Genomic DNA, 23076 nt, shown 5'->3' on the forward strand with positions numbered 1-23076 from the left:
TTGCAACAACAAAGCCCAGGGTAAGTGTTCCACTTTGAAATAATTTGGTAAACATAATTTAATACCACAGTGAGTGCTGTGAAGGACAGGTGTGTGTCAGGTGGGTGAGGAGATGGAGTCACTGTGGAAAGTGGAAAAAAAAGGAAATATAAAGACAGCGAAGGAGAAACTGACAGCCGGTCTGAGAGGAGATGAAGGCGATGAACTGAGTGACAGGAGAGGCTGAGACAGAGGAAAAGAAAAACAAACACATATAATGGGCAAAAAAATAAATAAAACAGGAAGTGATGAAGAGTTACAAACAGTATTCAATAAAAAAGTGTCATTGCAATTAACAGCATGAAATTTACTTCTGTTCTCAAGCTCAATCTCTGATGTTCTGCCCTTGGTTTATTTATTTCTCAAAAGAATAGTCTAAAGGAATTCAAAACATCAGATGCTGGTTTGCTATAGTTTACAAAGAAACTACATAAAAGTAGATCATGGAGGATATTGATAACTATACATAAGATGTAGATTTAATTTATTGCCCTAACAGGAAAAACAAAATAAAGTTTATCCTTTTTATTTTAATTTAACATATTTGTTGTTGTCAATATATATATGTATTTGTTGCCTTTTTTACATAATTATTTTCATATTTTTAGTACCTTTTTCACTTCATACAATTTTATGAAAGCAATGAGAACAAAACTTTGGAGCCTTAAAGAGGACCTATTATGCTTCCTTGAACAAGACAGGATAGGTCTGTGGGCTGTACAAAACATGTTCATGACATTTAATATGCAAAATGTTTCTCAGATATTGAGATTTCACCTGATCAGTTCTGCCTGTTTTGAGCTCATTTCAGAATGAGTGGTTTTAGAGATACGTCACTATTATGCAGATAAGCCACGCCCTCCCAACACCTGACACTCCATTAATGCATTTCATTAAAAAACAAAAACTCACTAAAGGATTGATTGCTGCGGCTCTGACTCACATTTATAACGATATTAATTCAAACTCCTAGGATTCTGCTTCGCTTCCATCTCTGTGCCACAATCTGCTCAGCTTGAGTGCAGCGCAGTGTGCCATGATGTAAAGTCGAGCAACTGACATCAGCACAATAATTCAGCACGCAAATGTTTGTTTTTTTTTCCCTCATACTATCAATTTCAGTTTACTACAATTCCGACAGTAAATGCGCAGATAATGTAGGTAATGTAATGTTAGACACAGGACTCCTTCCTGAAATGATTAGAAACTACAACTTTCTTTGGCAATATCGCAGGGACATTGCCATCAACAATATAACATGATGCTCTTCTTATAATAAAGTGGGTGGAGCTCCACCTGGGTTGCTAGGTGAGGGTCTGGGCTCGGGGTTGCTAGGTAACAAGATTGTTACGCAACAATCCTAAGGTTTTTGAAGCAGGTCGTTTTTCAGACACTAAGAAACATTTACTTATTGGCAAAAAACGGCTGGGTGTTTTCTTTTTGTGCTTGGACTGTTCCTAGAAGCAGTTGATACCCAAATGAAAGTACAAAAACATGTAAAAAGTGAATCTTGCATAATAGGTGACCTTTAACAACTTTAAGAATAGTTTATCTTGACATAAATTTCCTTAAAAACTCGTAGAAATAGAGAATAAAGTTCAGATAGATATTTTTTAGCAAATGTACTTCAAATGTGAGAGCAGCCACTGCCAACATTTCTTCAACTGCTTGACATGTTACTTTTTAAGTTTGTCCATAACACAGAACCTGGTCAAATATTCTGCTCACTCTGACTTGGATATGTGCAATTGTCCAGATATATCTGTATGTGCGTGTGTGTGCGTACGCGTGTGTGTGCGCTTCTTGCAGTGTGACAGTAAAGCTGGCAGGTCTGAAGACAGAAGTTTGACAGGCGTTTAATGAGGAAGCTCTCACTGGACGCAGGCTTTGCACACAGAACACACACACACACATCCACAAACATGAAGTGAGCAGCAGGGAAGGAGACACCTTTTGCCAGTCAAATTACCTCATCCCAATTAGAGTGTGCTTACAGTATACTTAGTTTTATTGCTCTGAGTCTGCAGTCCGTTCTGGTTATATTATTTATTAAAACATGGAATCAAATGAGCCACCACATTTTCAAACTGCCAGTCCGGTGATGCTCCATTGGCTGTTGGCTTAGTATAAACTTAGCAATAACCACCAAAATCACTTTTTAATTACAAATCTGAGCTTATTTTTGGATGGTGTTTAAAATCTGACAAGGCATTAATACAGAGACAGATGCTCTGAAATGAAATGTTGGTAAAAGCTAATTCCCATTCCATCCACGTCAACAAGCTCTGAGCTGCCTTGGTTGCTCTGCTGACAAGTTTCCAATTCATGCAACTACCTGACCACTGTGAATGTAACAAGAGGTGGACATGAGGGGGTCTGAGGGAGGTGAACGTGCAGTGGTGCCATATGGCGAGCAGACACAATCAGCAACAATATCTGCTGGCTTCAACCCAGAGGGACAGCAGAACAAAACAGTGTAAAAAAGTTTCATGCAGTACAGATGTGGGAAGGTTAGCATTAGTCCTGTTGTGATGTTTGAAGTGACTCATTTATGATAATACCCGTTGACCTGGTCACCAATTAGTAAACAAAACATGCCTGGAAGAAAGACTGAATTGCCCTTGAAATCACTCAGCTCTTCAGCCAAGTGGACAGCAGCCACTCAGGCTCAATGAGCTGCTGTTCTCTTGGTTTTCTGCAGCTAGAGAGATACCAGTCTGTTCAGGGTCACAAAGTGGATATAGTTTTTCTGTTTGGAGATCATCAGCAGCTGAAACCCTGCCAATAGCAGAAAACCGTTTAAATCCTGGATTGAAGCAGTCTATTGCAGGCCAGAGAATTGTGTTGCCACTGAGTATTACAGAGCAGATGCTGTTAGAGACATTATCCATAAGTCAGCAAGTGTGAAGCCTAAGCTGGAATGTTAAAGTGGAGTTGGCAGAGGTGGAGCAGCAAGGCGACAGGGGACAGAAGAGTACAGGTGGTAGTCCATTATGACGACCTGATTCGCTTTCGAACCGAGAGGTTTATTGGCTATTTAGGGGACCAGCTGTTGGTATTCAGAAAAAAGGCAAATAAAAATCTCAGGGGAGACAAAAGAAAGATGAGATGTGAGGATAAGTGGAGGAGAGCGTCAATGCTGACCTGTCAATGATCTCTATCTCTAACCACCTGCTCATCCCAGTCTCAGCCTCTAAAGCCAGGTCTCTATTTGTGCAAGTAATGAGCCTCCCTCAGGTCCCTGAGGGTCAGAGCAGAGGCAGACCAGTGATAAAGATGAAGTGGGCTGAGGATCCCATGGTGCCTTTTAGGAAAGTGGAACATTGACCATGAGATCTCTATCTCATTGATCAACTCGATCAGAGAAACAGAAAGGAAAAAAAAACTAATTTTCTTCAGTGAAGTGTATTCACTCTGCCACTGTATTCCACTGGGGGAAAAAAAATGCAACAATAATAATAAAAACCACTTTAAACCATTTGTTATCAAAGTTGGACTGCTAGAAGATGTGAAGATAAAAATGCCACTGATTTGATTTGACAAACTGACTTTAAATTTCTTCTCTTTCTCAAATTATTTATGTTTTTCAGTGAATGCAGTTTTATATTTATGTCTGTCTGCAAGTTTATAAGAAAACTGCTTTTCCAAGCAAAGCTTTGATATGAAGAGCTGTCTTTAACCTAACAGAAGGACTAATCCATTTCTGGGAATCCAGCCAAACACTTGACTTACACTTCAACAACAAAACACATCTCATTGTTTCAAAATTTTTCAAACAGTTGGCCAACAAATCTTTGAGAACCGGGTGTTTTCGTATAACATAAAATGATTGGCATGAAACCTGAATTTACTTTTAGATCACACAGTAAAAACGGCATTACATAAATTCTGTGTTAGTTGGCAAAAAGCAGACCATCAGCTGGGTTTAGTAATGTTGCCTTTCACACTAAAATCCAACTTTTCTACAAGGCAGGGCTTAGATAAAACACAGGAACATTGTAATATGGAGCCAAGGGCTTTGCTTAACAGGAAACCATTATGTTATCATTACTTCAATATAAATGCTACTTTCAAAATTAAGATTACTTTTAAAAGTTCATATACCTTTGTCACTCCAATTACTCTTTCACTACAAGTATATTTTTTTCATGGGGTAAAAAAATACTTAGGTCATAAGAAATCTAAAATTTATGAGGTTCAAACATGATTTAAATTGCAAAACATTAGCCAAATTTCTCTCTGTTTGTGTTCTGGAAATAACATAAAAATGTAAATAACTTAATATGTCACAATATTAAAAAACTGAAGGGAACAACTACCAACTCTATTATCTAGAAAGACACTGTGGTAGCACTGAAAGCACAGGTTTATACTCTAACTTTAAGAAAACAGAAAAGTATTTTTGAAGCTCAAGAAGAGTAATAAATGTGTGAAGAATGATCTGATTCAAGTTTTAAGACTTTCTCAGCTGAACAACAGACATTTTTTTATTGTTTAACTCCTGAATGTGTGTGCAGAGGACCCATACACTGAAACAAAAAACATAATAAAATAAAATAAAAAATACTGCTGACTTGGCAGAAAATAAACTAAAACAACACATCATACAGGGAAACCACAAAGGAAAGAGGAGAGAGGAGAGAAGCCAAGCTGGGATACAGGGCATGAAAAGAGAACAAAAGCACTGAAAACAATAATAGGATCTGACAACTTTGTGAATGAGAGCTGAAGGTTTAAGTACTGGAGGGGATGATTACTGAGTGAGGGCAGCTGGGTGATTATCAGATGAGGAGCATGTGAGTAATGAGCTGACAAGGGAACTGGAAACTACACAACACATTAAGGGACAGCTAAAATAGTTACTGAATTGGTAATATTTCCTCTGTTTTTGTCTTTTTTTACTTCATTCTTTTAAAAACATCCAATTCTTCCATCAAGTGATGATACTCACTGGTGAGTGTGAAAAAAGGTTGACGTTTAACTAAAATTGTTAAAGATGATCTATTCTGCCTCCTTGAACAAGTCAGGATAGGTCTGTGGGCTATAAAAACATGTTCATTACATTTAATACACAAAACCATTCTCAGATATTGAGATTTCACCTGATCAGTTCGGCCCGTTTAGAAAATTAGCGGTTTTCGGGCTACATCACTATTATGTAAATAAGCTGCTGTTGGCCACGCCCCCCCAACTCAGTGTCTCGTCTCAAAACATAAAAACTCTCTAAAGGATTAAATGCTGCGCACATTCATATCATTATTAATTAAAACTCTGAGGATTCTGACTTTGGGACAGGGTTACTGAAATGACATTTGTCGAGTCGGGGAACAATAATAAAAGTGGGTCTGAAACAATAATGGGACAGCAGCAATAAGTAGGTCTGAACCCAAAAAGTGTCCGGACAGCCGCCTGGTAAAGATTAGTTTTATGTTTTTTTCCAACTTTTCTTATCTTTTGTTAACATAGTTCTAATGTTAATTTAGACAAACCTGCCGTGACTTTAACAGAGACATGTTTCTGGGACAGGTGAGCTGTTTGAACTACAACTTTCATTGGCAATATATTGGGGACATTGCCATCAACAATATAACATGATGGTCTTCCTGTAATGAAGTGGGCGGAGCTCTACTTGAGTTGCTAAGTGACGGTCTGGGCTTGGCTCGAGGTTGCTAGATAACAAGATTGTTACGCAACAATCCCGAGGTTTTTGAAACTGGCCGTTTTGCAGATACCAAAAAACATTTATTTATTGCCAAAAACTTATTGTGTTTTCTTTTTGCACTTGGACTGTTTCTAGAAGCAGTAGATACCCAAATGGAAGTACAAAAACATGTAAAAAGGGAATTTTGCAAAATAGGTCACCTTTAAATAATCCATTTAAAGCAAATGTTTTACAAAAGTATGCATATTTTCTTTCTTTAAAAATATGATTATTTCCATTACAAAATGTTTGCATCTTATTAAAATTCAGGAGGCACCTTCCTGCCCCATCATAAGCCTGAAAAGACAAGATACAGCTTTAATTTTCCACTTCATACTAATGTGGGTCCTCCTCCTGGGCATGATGTATTAAAGACAATGCAGATTTGCTCTTAACATTCAAATAGGAAATTAAACAAATATTACATTACTTTGCTGCCAAAACAACTCTCACCTTGGGAGAGAGTGAGATTATACATCTTGGTGTTAAAGCCAAATTGCAGTAGGGAGCTAAAGTATCAGACAGAACAAGATGGATACACAGAACTAATACCCACCACAACACACATATTCATGCTGAGGCTGATGGAGGGTGATTAGTGTGAGGCAGATTGAGCGAATTACAGCTTTGAAAAACAAATCCTTTGTTGTTTCAATTAGTTTTCTTAAGAACTGCAGATTGTGACCTGCCCACCATTTGTAGCTGGGATTTAAGGCAGAAGGCAAATGGCAGGAAAGAGAGAGTTCAAGAAGATAAAATGAAAGTTATAGGAAATTAAAAAAAAAGAAAACATGTGAGAAAAAGAACAAACAAGAGATGAGGGTTGAGGCTTGCTTTAGGGGAACAAAAGCTCATATGATGAGTGGAATAACAGCACAAAGTTGAAAATTGTTCAGGAAAGAAAGAAAATACGAAAAATAAAATTTAAGAAAATAAACAGAAGAATGCAAGAACACCAAGTAGAAAAGAACATGGGCATTTGTAATTTCAGCTTAGAAACAGTAGTCCACTGAATCCAGAAGAAAATAAAAGTTAATCACTATAACTTTGTGGCAGTGAGATTAGATAAAAAAGTTAGTTGCCATGGTGACACACTGTACCAGTTTTTAACTTAGTCTACACAACTCCGTATTTTTATTTTATTTAAAATATTTTGCCTCTAACTTTGTCTCCAAACTCAACCTGAACTGTCTAATATACTCATTTCTAAGTCTGTCATTTTTGGTCACTCCCAATGAAAATCTTGACATCATCTCTGACACTTTCAACTCCACCTCCTGTCTTTTTTTTTTTTGTCAGCACCACCATCTCCAAAATCATATGTCAGAACACATCTCACTACCACCTTGAAAACCTTCCCTTTCACTCTTGCAGCTATCTTTCTGCATCAAACCACCCCTACACTCATCTCCATCCACTCCATCCTGCCTGCACTCTCTTCTTCACCTTGCTTGAGTTCTGTCCGCTGAACAGTTGACCCAGGGTACTGAAAGTCATCCCCCATAGGTACTCCTTTCCTTGCAGCTTCCCTGTTTCACCTGTCTACCGCTCATTCACACACATGCTTGCTTTGCTTCTACTGTATCTCATTCCTCTTCTCTTCAGAACAGGCTTCCACCTCTCCAGTGTCACAACCTGGTTTTTTTTTTGTTTTTTTTTTGTTTTTGACAGGTTTTTATTTATGTTGAGTTTATTTCTGATGATTCTGTTTTTTACTCCCTGTGCCTTCCTGATTCCCTGTAGTCTCCCCTGTGCCATTATCTCTTTCCTCCCTCAGTCAGTATTTTCCCCATCCAGCCTGTCACACCCATCTTCTTCCAATCTCCTCATCAGCCCCCTGCTCATATATTCTGTTCCTCAGATCTTACCTCCAATTGGTCATTTTCGCTTACATGCTCCTAACTCTACTCCTTAGTCTTACTAAGATCAGATTCTATATCATATCCTATTGGGTCTCCTGCCTGACCTCATCTGTCAACCTGTCCATCACATTGCAAACACGAAGGGGTTAATAGATGATCCCTGATCTGATCCAAGCCTCACCTTGAACCCATCTGTCACTTCTACTGGCCATTTCTTCACTGTCTCTTGAACTTGTGCACGTTCTGTACCGCCCTCTCATACTGCTCTGCCACACCTGACTTCCTGACACAGTATCACAGTTCTTGTCTTGGTATCCTATCATCTGTTTTCTTTAAATCCATAGCGCAGTTCATTCTGGCATTTTCTAGACTTATCCACCAACACTCTCAAAGCAAATGTCACATCTCTAGTGCTTTTTCTCAGCACGAAGCCACACTGCTGCTCACTGATCATAACCTCACTTTGTAACATAGCCTCTACAACTCTTTTCCATATCTTTATGGTATGGCTCATTAACTTTATTCCTCTGTTGCTCCTAGATCTCTGCACTTCCCCTTGTTCTGAGAATTGGTACCACTGAAACATGCAGATTACCAAGTATAGCTTAATAAGGTGAAAATGTGCACACATAGTGCTACTATGTTCACCCTTATACAGATATGACTTTGCTGTGACCAGATGTGGTGCAACATCTGAATAAGAGACACAACAAAGTAAGTACAGCTACCACAAGAATATTTCTGGCCATGTCAAGTTTTCTAGATTAGTTAGTTGGCGTATTGCCTGATTATAAAGTGCAACTGTTTTAGACACGGTGCTGAGCTGCTGGACAACATGCCCATGTAACTGATCCCAGGACAAGATCTACACACACAGCTGCTCTTCTCTGGCCTTTATGAAGAAATTTCAGAGTTTATTTGTCTGCTAATAGAGCAATCTTGAGAAACACGCTTGACTAGAAACCATCTCTGAGAGAAACTCAGCCTTAGAAAACAAACATTTTTTTTATTTATTTCAACTGAATGACTTTCAGGGTTACTTCAACTTAAGCACTAATGATGCAGAAAAACATATCACAACAGACTGGAGAGAAAGAAACAGAAAATAGATGAAATGAGCTTCCACCCCTGATGCAACGACAAAAACGCCTTTAAAAGCCCAACCAATCTGTGCTTCATTATTTGCATATAAAGACATCAATGGTACATTTAAATTTCTGATGGTTTAAAGATCTTTCTCTGCCTGGGTGGTTGCACGAATGTGTTCTGTGTGCACAACAGCTCTATAGAAAGAAAGGGGAAAGATCCACTGATTGTCACACACCTGAGTGTGCGAAATTTGTTCTCCGCATTTGACCCATCCCCTGAGGGAGCGGTGAGCAGCAGCGGTGCCGCGCTCGGGAAGCTTTTCCTCAGGGCTTGGGCTGTACTGCTGACCCCCAACCTCAATTCAAAATGCTTTATGTTTGCCCAGTGGACCTGAGGTTCAGCTTCAAATCCAACCTGAGCACCACCTTATGAAAATGCAGCTGTGTAATCTCTCTGTACTCCTGCAAGCAGACAGTAACCCCTGGACATCCAATATAACATTAATATTCATGAATACTTCTGACACATGTTTGAATCATAGAGGAATATGTTTCTCGGTTTAAATGTACTCAGAAGGATTGAATATTTCATTCTTTATGGTAGATGAAAGAAAGTTAGGGATAAAAACTGGATTTATGCTGAGCTCAATGTGAGGATTCTTGGCATACAAACGGAGCTCAGATGGAATATGAGACCTATGGAAATGTCACTGCTGACATTTATTCATCTTAGTTTGAAGGCTTCCAATAGCCACTGATCTTTGTCTGAAGGGCTTAATATGGAAATCTAAGAGTCATAACACTGATAGGAATCAAATATATGTTCTTTGAGATTCACAGAAAGTAAAACATTAACAAAAACTGGCTTTATCTGTGAATTAACAGGCACATAAAAGTATGTGAGATCCCTCGAAGGCCAGGATTTACAGCGTGTTTCTCCTTAAAGATTATTATTTTAATGTTCTTCAAAATCCTGCCCCCAAAGTTTATTTGTAACTCCACCTAAGATGGAAACAACATGATGCCCACAGTCCACCTCTTCTGTGCAGAAAGAGTTTTTCTATTAGTCATCATTAGTGTGAAATCCAGTCAGCCTCAGTCCCACTCCTCCATCTCCTCAGTGGAAACCAGGGAGTGATTTATAGAGACCAGAAGATGATGTGCTGATCACTTAGTGGGGTCTGTCAGCTGCAATATTGCTGCTGTCATCCCAGGCATCTGTGGCCTTTTATTCTCACAGTGAGGGACGAGGCGGTCAGAGTCAGGTGTGAACAACAACAGGTGATGACATCCAGACACACGTGCACTGCAGAGGCTGCAGTTCAAGATGGCATACTTTATCTTCTAATTGTGATGCTTTATTTGTGTAAGGGTTGTGAAAAATGTAAGTATAATATATTCTATTTTGAGTAATTTATTTAGGAACCCCTTTGAGCTCATGTTTAGTTTCACGATTTAATTTAGATTATCCTATATTTCATTTAGATTATACATGATTGATCTGTATTTGCTTATGTTTCTATGATGTTTGCTGTATTTGATTCTGTTGTTGTTTCTGTATTGTAAAGCACTTTGGATCGCCTTGCTGCTGAAAAGTGCTATATAAATAAATTTCACTTTACTTCACTTCACTTTGAATAAAATCTGAAAGTTTATGGTTGCTCTAAAATAATGGCATATAGTATCTGCTGACAAATATATTATTTTCACTCCCTAAAGTTTCTGTTCACATTCAACAACATCCGCTCTGCTAGTATTAAATGACTTCTCTTCTCGAAGGTTTGCTGCAGACTATCTGCTACCAATCATACGTATAATAAAGACTTACATTATTTCCCAATAATTTGCTGGTTTCTTTGTGGTGCTCCCCGCTCATTAAATATGACTTTGCCATTTCTGACTGCAGCTCGATGCTCTCTCAGCAGGAAAACCTTTTCTTATTGTAAAATGTCTCAGCATGATGAACCTTCTGTTTTACAAACCCTGTTTAAGTAGGACTATTATTACCAGGGGTCCTCTGTGATTGGTAGTCATGGGAAACAGGCTTTTAATCCACTCTGTATATACTGGGACTGTTTGGACATATATATTAACAATCTGAAATATATCAAACAAAGTAAGAAAAAGGAGGAATGTCACGAAGCTGGATTATTTATTGCTGTCCCTCCCTGCAGTGAGCACAGAGATGAAGACCTCATATTACAGCATTAACATATTGATCATGATATTAACACACTCCAAATGAGCTCATTTAACCAAGTGCTGGTGGCCCTAATTATCAAGCTGCAGTTGCTGCAAATGTAATATAAAAATTAATGACAAAAAGCATGTAAACAGGCCAAAGTGTCACATACCCCCCCACCCCTCCACCCCCCCCACACACACACTCATTCCCCAACATTCAGAAGGATATTTAATTCTGTGAGAGACACTTCTGCATTTTAATAACACAGTTAGTGTGAATACCACCAGTTTTCAGTCAGCTCAGACTCAGCTGGTGGCCAGGTTTCCTCTTCAGAATAACGCTAAAAAGATCATTGTGATCTTCTTTTCTAAACATAGAAGACACAACTAAACTCACAACACAACAGCTGAATACTTCAATTCACACAAACTCAGTCTGAGAGAGTTTAATCAGTGAAATCAAGGGGTTTGCTGCGGCTGGAATAGAAATCGACTCGCTCTGGCTCTTAAAAACAATCTAGGCACAGCTCGCCGAGTTAAAACATAATTCCAGTTTATTCAAAGTGGCAGGTTTTCCATAAATGATGCTAAATGGAAATTTAGAAAAGATTCGGCAAAACGAAGCACTCAGGCAAAACAACACAAGCCTCTTACAGCTGTGTAAATAAAAACTGATTTTACATGAAGCGTCATGTTGAAAAGTCTAACTGTGACTCTAAAAATATCACCTTTTGCGTTTTTAAGTTTGCTTTCAATTGGATTAGATTATTCATTTAAAAACGTATCTTTTGAAGAGATCACACCTTTTAAAGCTCAAATCAAAATGTGCTGGTTTACTGGTTCTTGAACTTTACTCGAGAGGCGCTTAATGATTCTTGATATGATTTAATTTAATTTGGAAAATAAAATATGAACTCTTAACATCCTGATAACCACAATTAGGTTCAAAATATGTCATTACCTGTCAAACAGCGTAAAATAGTTTGCAATTTACTGAAAAAAGATTTAAAAAAAAGAACAAGAAGAAATCTAAAAACAAAACTTTCAATGTCACTGGTTATTATTTTAAAAGAAAGGGTATGAACTTGAAAAAGGAAAACTTTACAAAAGTCACTGTTCAATTAAATTCAATGTGATGTTCCTGTGAGGTGGTAAAAATATCACATCAAACTGTTTTTCTCACTGTAGACCCCAAAGCAACACATTTTACAAGACCATCACAAGTGAACTACAGATGTGTCAAAAGCGGCAAAGAAATCACAAATCCTTTTGCATTCCTCCCACAGACCAAAAACATGTGGGTTGAGTTAATTCATAACTTAAAATTGTCCTTAGGTGTGAATGAAAGTGTGAATGGTTGTCCCATTTGTCTACTTCTGCACTTGTAACCTGTTTAGGTTGTACCCTGCCTCTCGCACAGTGGAGATAGGCACCAGCTCCATGTGACCAGAAAAGGAAGAAGTGGGTAAAAAATGAATTGATTGGAGAATTTTTATTAAATATCAGATAATGCAGGTATCATTGAAAAAAAATGCAGAGTTTAACAAAATAAGAATTAGAAAGAAGTACAAGCAAATGGTCCACAGTTATATATTATACTATCATTTCATGATTTTGCCTAATAACTCTACGACACATTGCAGGGTTGCAGCCGATTAGGGGATAGCCACCCTACCCACTGGCCCAAGGCACCCCAAGTTGTTATTTTTCATTTGACTGCTCCCTTCTGCAGGTGTTGCCACAAAATTCAAAGTTTTTGGTAACAATTTGGTAAAACAATTTGGTAATTGTTCTACACCAGATGTCCTTCTTGACGCAATCTGGGCTGGAATCTGCAGCCCCCGAATAACGAAACCATGGCACCAATCACCAAGCTACAGCAGCCCCCGAACCACCCCAAGTATAGGGACGTATAAAGACTGAGCTGCAAAGCTGACAGTAAAAGCTGATAATAAAATGCATCTTTCAGTATACAAGTATTGCACATCTCTAAAAATGTCCTGTTAGTGGTGCCAAGAGTAATTTGAGGCTGCAGATCAGTTTACATTTAGAGAGCAGATGAAGATAGATACTGAAGTGACATAAACACAAGTCTTATAATAAGTTTGTTATGAATCTGTCAAAGTGTATGTAAACCATACTTTTTTCTGTGACAGCAGTGAGGCTGAAGTATTTGGTGTTAATCTAACTACTGAACACAGCTCTGGTATCAGCACTAAGAGGTCTGCTGAAAATCACTGCTTAATGAAGTGTTATACAAGGCAAACACAAAGATGAATTCACTCTGACAACAACACATCTTATAATCCTGTCACTTTCTCTGACAAAGGCACATGATTGGCTGAGCTTCAAAGTATTCTGTTAATCCTGATGATTAGCCTCTTCATTCACAATAAGAAAAGATGTGTTAGGAGGAAACACGAGAGAGTGTGGGGAGACTTTATGGCTTGTACCAACTTCTTTTTCACTAATCACTTAACAGCTCAAAAATGTGTGAATTCTCATGTGACGTGGACTTTCATATTCATACAGAGGTATTACGGCAGTCAGAGTATCAAAGCAGCCAGTCTCTACAGTCAGTGTCACCAGAGGGTTTTAACAGCAGGAGGTCCTGGTGCGTCTAGGTTGATGTCTCATTAGAAAAATATGCTCTACTGCAGCAAAAGACACGACCGAAACTCAGAAAAAGAAGTGTTTTAGTTCTGTAGTCATTTGGAAATAATATTTATACAGTCAAACCAAACTTTACATTTGGACTTGAATTTTGAATGAAATTAGATTGTTTTAAATGATAGACGTGAAGTGCCACTGACCTCAGTCATGTTTAAATAAAATCAAAACGTGCAGTTTTCAGTCTTCAGATGAGAACAGATAACTTTTTAACACCTTAAAAACACCAGATATCATTTATGATATCATCTATTATATCATCTGGTAGTGTGTGTGTTCTTTGCTGTTAGCACATAATTTAATTTTATAGAAAATATCCAATTAAAAAATAGTTTTTTATGCTTTTTATTTTTAAATTAGTCACAATAACAAATGCTTAAATGCTAGAAAACAAGTGGCCAAACCAATAAATGTTCTGGTGTTCTTCCAGTGAAATGGGACAAGAGTGGTGTTCTGTGACACAGTTGTGTTTTAACATTTTACTACTAACTTGAGTTTTTAAACTCTCCTACAAAAAAATAAAATAAAATAATAATAATAAAAATCGGACTCCTAAAAGTGGTCAAACTACGAGCAGGCAGTCCTAGTCTGGGACCTGGATTCAGGCCTGTTGGGGGCAGAAACTCACCTCCTTCTCTCCACATATATTGCTGATGATGGAGTTTGAAGCTGGACTGGCAGACGGACCAAGAACTGCCACCACCCCTTTAGACATGATCTGGCACACTGACAGGAAACCAAGGAGAGACGGGGAATAAATAGAGAGGGGAACAGACAAGCAAAATGTTGTTATTAGGCAGAGAAAAATCAAATGCCTTTATCTAGATGTTAATAAATACTGTACATGTGTTGCATGTCTCAAGCTCAAATAAAAAAGCAAACTTGAAGAATCTTTCCTTCCAGCCCTGACCTATAGATAGTATAAAATCCACATGGACAAATGCACGTGTTGCCAGATTCAGAGTTCTTGCCTTCTAGGAAACATTGATATTGATATGATATGCTCTCACATTTGGAGACAGAAGGATTTAGAAATGGGAAGAGACACAGATGGATCAACAGAGTGACAGACACTGAGAGAAACAGAGAGACAGATTCAGCGATATCTGGAGGCTTAAAGCCCAAAATCTGCTGTTTGAATATTTGCACATGAATGGAATAATATCCCCAAAAGTGGCACACATCTCGTCTTGTTCTCCAGATTCTACATTTATAAGGACTGATTTAAAGACTGTACCTTTGGGGTTGAAAACATATCTTTTGACAAGAACATTTAAGTAAAAAATGAGTTTTACTTCTCTCTTGTGTACAGATGCTTTCATCTTCCATTCTGGTGACGTGAATGTTATTTCTTGACAGTTTATAATCCCTGGTTTATAATTAAAATACTGCTGTCTGTGGTGTGAGTTATAAACTGTAGAGAACAGTGTTGTAGTGTGTGGTGTGTGTGCGTGTGTGTGAATGTGCCATGGTGATTTGGTGGTGGTAACTGGGGCAAATAGAAAGCATTAATCAGTTGTGTGAAAAAGGCAAAGGAGAACATCTTCAGAGGCTCTGAGGTGAAGAGGCAGAGAATGATTAATAAGTAATGAATAGTCACTTATGAGACCTGTAAGACATAAATACTTTCCACCTTGCAACAGCATACACAGGTATGTTCACACACACTTACACCTGACTGCATGGCTTCACTAAATTCACACCAACAATTGGTTATGGTGACAAATTCATTCACATTCTCACAACTACCAATAAAACAGTCTAACTTTTTTTTAACAATTTCAAATACAAAGTAACTTCTAGGCTTAAAATGTTAATATATTAAAATAATGCGGTATGGCTATACCATACAACATTTTTGTTAATATATGGTATAGCCCTTTCAAAACTTAACGCTAAACTGTAAGAGTTAAAAACTAAAATTAATATAGTTTGTAATTTCTATCTACTCAGATGGAAAAGAATTGTGCACTTTTATTCATGACACCCAACATGACTTAAAAAAATATGGAGATTGTTTTTGTTACACCACAACAAATCTTGAGCTCAAATTTCAACACACATGAAAAAGCATAGACAAAATGAGTAATTCCTTAAAATTAGCTGTATAACACACAACCTAAACTACTGTCAAGCATTTATATCTTATCACTAATTGCATGATACTACCTGTTATTACATCTTTATCATGTTTTTTTTAAAATAAAGAGCTGTATTGTAAAGTGCTATCTCAAATTGTTATGCTTTCTTAATCTTAAACAAGAAGTTTTTGATACAGCTTTGAAACTGAGCTGTTTAGGTGAATAGGTTTCACCAAATTGCAAGAAAAACAAAAAAAAGTATAGATATTAGACATGTTTCGGGCACCATATTCTTTTTTGCAGTGCACAGTAAAGCCAACAGAGCTTCCCAAGATTGGACCTTAGATTTCCTGTTTGAGGATAAAGCGGAACTATCACACACTGTAGTCATTTCTCAAAGGAACACTGGCATTAACTAATAACTTTACTACCTTGTAAAGCCAAAAAATGACTTCAGAGGGACATGAGGGAATCCTGGCTATTCAAATCTACCAAGAAGTAACAATCACACACAGTACGTGGTTATTGTGTACGCACAATGAAACTCACACACACCATGGAATGCTGCTCTGCACACACACACAGAGACAGAAAAACACTGCAACAACAGCATTCAGCCTGAGTTTGTCTTTATCCAGGCAGAGAAAATAACACAGTTTCTTGTTGGTGTGGAAACTGCGCGGGTGTTTCTACAGAATCAGCAGCAACACCGAAGCTTTTGTGTTTGTTTGACTGAATCATATTGAAAATCAATCCCTCCACTTCTTGCCACGGTGGATAATGTTGGTCATTTTCTAAAGACACATGCTGTGCTGTACTGACTTTGGAGGGTTTTTAATGAAAATTTAAAATAACTAAAAAGAAGGTGTGAGGAAGCCACATGGTGCCTTAATCTTCTAAATAAATGTCAATTAAGAGTGTCAATGTGACTGATAAAAAGCAGGATCTTTAGTTAGTGCTAATGACTTCACTGTGAGTCTTGCATCTGTCACATGGAATCTTATAACGGTGTCTGGAAACAGATCTTTGTTTTTTTTTTGCTGTCTTATAAACTACTACAAGATTTAATGATTTTATAGGCTCAAAATTGTGCGTCATCTGCCTTTCCTGATGACTAAAACAAACCTGAACAACATTTGAAATTGCAGTTAAATATGATCTTAGTAACAGTATCTAAACTCTGTAGTTGGACAAACATTGTCAAAATATTTATTTTAATTGTTTTTTTAAAATTTAGAAGTATATATTTTACCTAAAATACTGGAAATAAATGAATGAATGAATGAATTTCTGAACACAGTGAATTACACTGTTTTTCAGAGAATACCAATTTGTAAAGACAGAGAAAACATCTCAATGGAAGTTTCTAATATGGTAGAAAACAAAAGTCAGCTCAGAAAATAAAATAATTTGTCAGGAGCTCCTGCAACATGCCAGTCTGTCAATTTTTATAATAAAAAATAAAGTTTCACCAGATTAAAGAAAACCACGTAACAGTAAATGAAAAAGTGTCAGCCCATTTTGAAATATCTGACTTCCTGATTCAGGAGACACTTGTGTTTGTGTTTGCTGACTGGACTGAACACTGCTTCACATTTATTATTGTCTTTTTTTCACATTTAACACAAACACAAATCTTGACCCGACAGACTCAAACCAACACACACAAACACACCGACACACAAGCTTCTTCTCAGCATTTAATTTATGGTCCTTACTTGTTTCTCCCATCTCATATTCACTGTCTCTCAGCAGTTCAAAGATGTCCACCTCCAGCTTGCTTGTGGTGGAGCGGTTGCTGCTCCTGTTGATGTTGTTTTTGGCCAGCGTGATGGCTAAACGTTCTCCTCTGCTGCACTCCATTGGATCGTCAAGGATAGCAGCTGGGGAAAAAAAGGAAAACACGTTTGATTTGTGAGGCTGAGAAAGAAGAAACTTCTCTGACTGGTAAGTAAATCTGAACCATTTTTCCTAACAAATGGGAGGCAGTGTGGCCTCTACAGCTCCTGATCTGAAAACATGAATCCTTTTTTCTTCCTGCAATAAAAGTTCTACTGAAAGCTGCTCCCATGGTGCCTGGATTTATTAGAACCAATACTCACTTGACATTTTGTGAGCACTGCTTGCCATTAATCTAGAGTGCCTATAATGTTACATTATTCCTAATAAATCCATATATTCTGATAACAACTATTAGTGTGAGTGCACTTATGTTCAAAAAGCTAAATGCAGTCATATGAATATGGGATATTCATTAAAAAAAACCTGAAAGATGTTTTTTTTTTCCTCTGGGGTATATTCAAAACACTAGAAGTTTGTTTTTTATTATTCTTTTAGTTTCATCAAATATTTCTTCTAATAGTTCTCATTCCTTTCTATTAAATATTAATGATATACAGTTCTAGTTTTACAAAGGGCTTTCTTGTATGCTAGCAGGATATCTGTCCAGATGAAAAAAAGATTCTTCCATTTTAGTGGAGCGCCATTTTCTTTCCAGCTTTCTAAATGCCTGTTTTAAAGTAAGTAATTCTGATTTACACCAAGGAGCCAGCTTCCTATGACTGGCCACTTTCTTTTTCAGAGGAACAATTTTATCAAGTGATGTTTGCATTGAAGTTGTTATATTATCATCAAGGTCATCTAAGTTGCTGCTCTCTGTTGCATTATTCTGCAAGACAGAGAAGAAATAATAATGGAAGAGATTCTTTAAGTTTGGTTACAGTGTTCTCTGACACGTACTATAACGAAATGTACTCTCAGTCAGTCAATGTAAACTTAAAGGTTATTAAAAAATGGTCAGACAGAACAGGATTGTGAGGATGTATTATTATGTGCTTACTCTCTCTGCCATATGTCAGAATCAGATCAAGAGTATGATGTAGAGAATGAGAAGATTTGTGGCCATTTTGGGTAAAACCACTTGACTATTAAATTATTGAAGGTTATGTTTAAGCCATCATTTTCAACATCTACCTGAATATTGAAATCCCTCACTATTATGACTTTATCAGTACTCAATGATATGTCAGAGAAAAAAAATCTGATAATTCAGACAAAAACAGAATAAGAGCCTGATGGATGATATATAACAACAATTAAAACTGTATTTTCTGGTTTCCATTTTGTATAAGAAAGGCTGAGGGTCAAAGATTCTAAAGAATTAGAACTAATTGGTTTAGCATTAATCAATAATCCTGACTGGATAATAGCAACTACTCCTCCACCTTTTCTTAAAGATACACAAGAGACTGCAGTGAAAGCAGCAGCTTTTCAGAGATGCATCCTGAGCTTATAACCAAATTAAATCAGTTTGTCCACAAGAACATTAAAGAGTAGTGAAACAAATTACATTTGAAGTGATTTATGTGCAGTCCAGGTGTAATTTTTGCTGTAATGCAACACAGCCTTGTATCTGGCTTTTCTAAGCAAATATTAAAGAGATTGTTTAAACCTACTGCACCATTTTTGATCCATACAGAAGAAATCATGTAACCCTGCATAAATAAGACAGCAGAGCCTGATATTAAAAAGGAGACGTGACACACTAGCACGCATGCTACAATATTTTAATCACATCATGAACATATTCTGTGACCTTTAACAACATTAACATCAAACTGGAAGGTAAGTCTGCAGAGCAAACATCATTTGTGTTCGGTGATGTAAAACTGGGGGGAGGTGGGGGGGATTGCATTGACACACTATGTTTTTATAGATACTGAAATAATCCTCTGCTTCATGGTTTTCATCGTGAGTCTGATCCTGAATTAGCTTCTTACACGATCCCAGCAGCTCTGAATTGCATCAAAACTCATCAGAACCACAGGAAGTCATTCATATTTCAACAATCTTTAAATATTTCACATCAACTGCTTGTTCATGTTCTGGGCCACCCATTTCAGCAGGCTGCAAGAATTGATATTTGCATGAAAGGGAAAACCTCAGCAGCAGGTCTGCACTCAGAGTAAAAAGAAAAAAAAATATTAATAAAAAGAGCAACAGATGTCTTACAGCAGCCTTTATGATTAATGTTATATTTGGGAAACACAAAGGCTCACCAAGCAGCCACCAACTCAGAAATGATTCCAACTAATCAGGCTCAAAACAAACATTTCATTGCTTTGTAAATGAAGCTCAAATGTGTTCCAGACTCATTCATTAAAGAAAAAAACTGCAGGCTGTGTGTTCTAACTTCAACTCTAATCATATCACAGTAAATTCTGCAGAGGTACATTCAGAGCTGGAACATGTTTGATGTGACATTATCAAACCTGATCACACAGCTGAGTAAACAACATCTAAATTTTACGTGCAAAGATGAGACATATTTACTCATCTGATATCAAAGGACAGAGTCTCAGCAAGCCAGAGTCTACAGAGGACTAAAAAAAACTAGGAGGAGGTGATGCAAGGTTGTTCCAATTTCTGTCTGAGGAAAAGTTGGATAAAGACCAACATCATTTTTTACAAACTCATTTTATCATTGATAACTAACAACAGAATAATATACATTTCTATTTCAATGTATGTATGTGAAAAACTTTTTTATCTGCACACATACTTGCCCACTGTCATCTCAATATTGACAATGGCTTGTTTGATTGCAAGGTTGTTGGGTAAGTCATCTTTAGAGGAAAAGTTTCTTTTCTTACTTGCAGTCCCCCTGGAACATGTCAAGAAAATGTGGTCTGTGTTGAATGTGTGAAACTGCTAAGAGACTGGGACATAAAAACAGCAGCTATAGAGCTGTATACAGTGTTTCCCTCAGGATTTGGTGGAGAACTAATCAGAGATACTGCAAATATTGGACCTGTCTGGCAAAAATATACACAACATTACAAGTAAGTGCCTGTGCTCTCGACTAAGTCTTTAAAAAGAGAAAAAAGTGCTGAACTAGATGTAGACTCCCAAGGTAGCTGCGACCATGCTGTTTCTCTTTGTATCACTCAAAAAAAGATCTACTGCACTTTTTATCTGTTAAATAAACAGATAATTTAAAGTTATTTTTCACAATGGTTTGGTTTGTGCTACCCAAGTGAACTCTGCTGAAACATCTGTTATGAGTAACCTCAACTCACCCACTGTCCCCCAGGTTTTTATGTTCTTTAAAAAGCAGTGTGCCAGTGGGTGAATTGCTCACTTATGGAGCAGACTGATAGAACTTATCTCAGTCTAACTAAAGCTTAGAATAAGACACAGATTTTAATGGGTTAAGAAGGTGACGTCCCAGATGATAGGCTAGACCAAAACTATGAGCAGTAAATAAACTGGGAGTGCTAACAAAGACAGCAAGAATATTGCAATGCATTATAGTGTTTTATGGCGATATGTCTGCAGGAAAATATGTCGACCTACAAAGCCTCTGTTTTTTACACACAAAGACTACAGCTAGGACAGCTAGAGTAAAGCAGGAGAGATTAAAATTCTTGTTAACAACAGATGGTGTAATCCTTGACATGTTCTTGCAAAAACATATCTCTGCACCCTGGATACTGAACTGTTGGCTGTGAATTTCGAGCCATATTATCTACCAGGTATACCTGTATTATTTTAGCAGGTGCTGTCAATAAATCAGAGTGTGGCTGGTGACTCTGTGTGCCATAATCAGGTCAGTTGTTGCTAGGCAACCAACACAACACCCCACTGCATTCATCGTAATGTCTTCCATTTTTAGCCAGTTCTCTCTTTACATCACTGTCAAGTTTTCAACAAACTGACAAATGCTTCACCAGAGAAAATACAATCCTGGACTTATTTTGTTTAAACATTCGGTAAACTGCAACAAAGCCCCCTACAAATCTGTAAAAATGTAGAATTCTGTCTGCACAATTGTTGGTCTCACAAGAACTGACATTTTGGATTGGTCAGTACATGACATTTGGCAAACAAGAGAGACTGTTTTCACTCAAGGAAAACATGAGCAGCAGCTCGATCCATAAAAACCAATCAATGAGTATCAAGGAGATACACTGAGGCGTAGCGGGCTCAGGACTGTAAGGAAAATAAGTCTGTTAGAGACAAAGATAATGGCAAACAGCTCAGAAATGGTATCTTCTGAGGTCTTTTAGCGCCTCTGGTAAATGTAATTGTTTAGTACACATGGCCGATTTCATTTGAAACAATCTACAGAAAAACAACACACACAGTCTCAAACTATTACACTAAAGACAAAACAAACTATATATAAACTCTACAAAGCTGATAACTGCAAATAATATTCCAGGGATCCATCCTAAGAATACTGTATTGGAATTTTGTCACCTTTGTTTAAAACATTTAAAAACACAATTATTCAGATGTCTTGCTGCTGCACACCGTACACACAATTACCCACAATCTTAAAACCACTTACAGGTGAAGTGAGGAACACTGACTATTTCAGAGTTCAGTGATTTGAAGGGAATCCTTGTGTTTTAGCATTCACTGAATCATGATGACACCATGGCAGACCAAACTCACTCCAACAAAACAACAATACTCACTAGCAGCAGTGTCCCATCAGAACAACATCTGCCTTCAGACCAAACAGCTACGAGGACTCTGCAAGGGTTATAAGGACTGTTATATTTGCACCATTGGGGAAGGGCAGTAAATGCACAAAATTAGGTTGACAATCAGGGCAAACATGTCACTTATGCACATAACATTCATTAACAGTAATTAACGCAGCATTCTTTAAAGAAATGCATGTTATCCACTGCACTGCATACCAAAGTTTTAAGCAAAGATCTTGCATGATCAGTTAGCGTTCAAAGTATGTGTTGGGAATAACTCTCGGGTACAACTACTTTAATTTATAGCTCAATTTTAGCACAATGTATGCTAAATAGACAACGCTGTAAGCATTTTTTGTGTTGACTTGTGTTGATTAGCTGTGGTGGCTATTTTGAATTGCACAAGACAGATATGTCATGACTGGTGGGTGTAAGAAAAACAGTCAACTGTAAATTTATTTAGATTTAAGGTTGTTGATGCAAAAGTCAGCTGGTCAATATGCACGGTTGACAATGAAGAATTTTTAATCAACTAATCAAGAAGAATACTGTCCCTTTTTTTGGAATCTGTGTGTGGCCTTATTATTTTGGACCTTTTTTTCCAGCTCATGTAAAAGCAATTTAAAAATCAAACACCTTTTATGCAGAATTATTTCTCATTTATTTGTAGTTTTGACATTAATTAGCAGAAAACTAGACTGCTATCAGTGTCAGATGTTGCATATTTAGATATGAATGTGTGGATGTGTGTGCCTAAAACAGCCACACACTTGTGCATTTAAGCAGCCAAATACAGAGCTTCATGTTTGTCTAATAGCAATTTTATTCACTTGTAGTAGTAATACTGTAAACTGTGCTACAGCCAATCAATCTGCTTGTCTGTCTGCACGGAAAATGAAGCTTCTTGTTCCACTCTTTAATCAATGTTATCCTCAAGCCCTGTGGTGTGAAATACTG

General features: G+C 37.4%; 1 protein-coding gene across 1 annotated transcript in view; it reads right to left on the reverse strand.

The window, feature by feature from the left end:
* The window catches only part of grik4 (glutamate receptor, ionotropic, kainate 4), a 153705-nt gene that overhangs the window by 22220 nt on the left and 108409 nt on the right, over nt 1–23076 (reverse strand). The window contains exons 4-5 of the mRNA XM_037980649.1: nt 17344–17508; nt 14173–14270 (exon numbers count right to left, since the gene is read on the reverse strand). Of these exons, the coding sequence (XP_037836577.1) occupies nt 14173–14270; nt 17344–17508 (263 nt within the window). The remainder of the gene's footprint in view (nt 1–14172; nt 14271–17343; nt 17509–23076) is intronic.

Source organism: Kryptolebias marmoratus, linkage group LG2 (assembly GCF_001649575.2).
Source record: "Kryptolebias marmoratus isolate JLee-2015 linkage group LG2, ASM164957v2, whole genome shotgun sequence".
In the NCBI taxonomy this organism is placed as follows: Eukaryota; Metazoa; Chordata; class Actinopteri; order Cyprinodontiformes; family Rivulidae; genus Kryptolebias; species Kryptolebias marmoratus.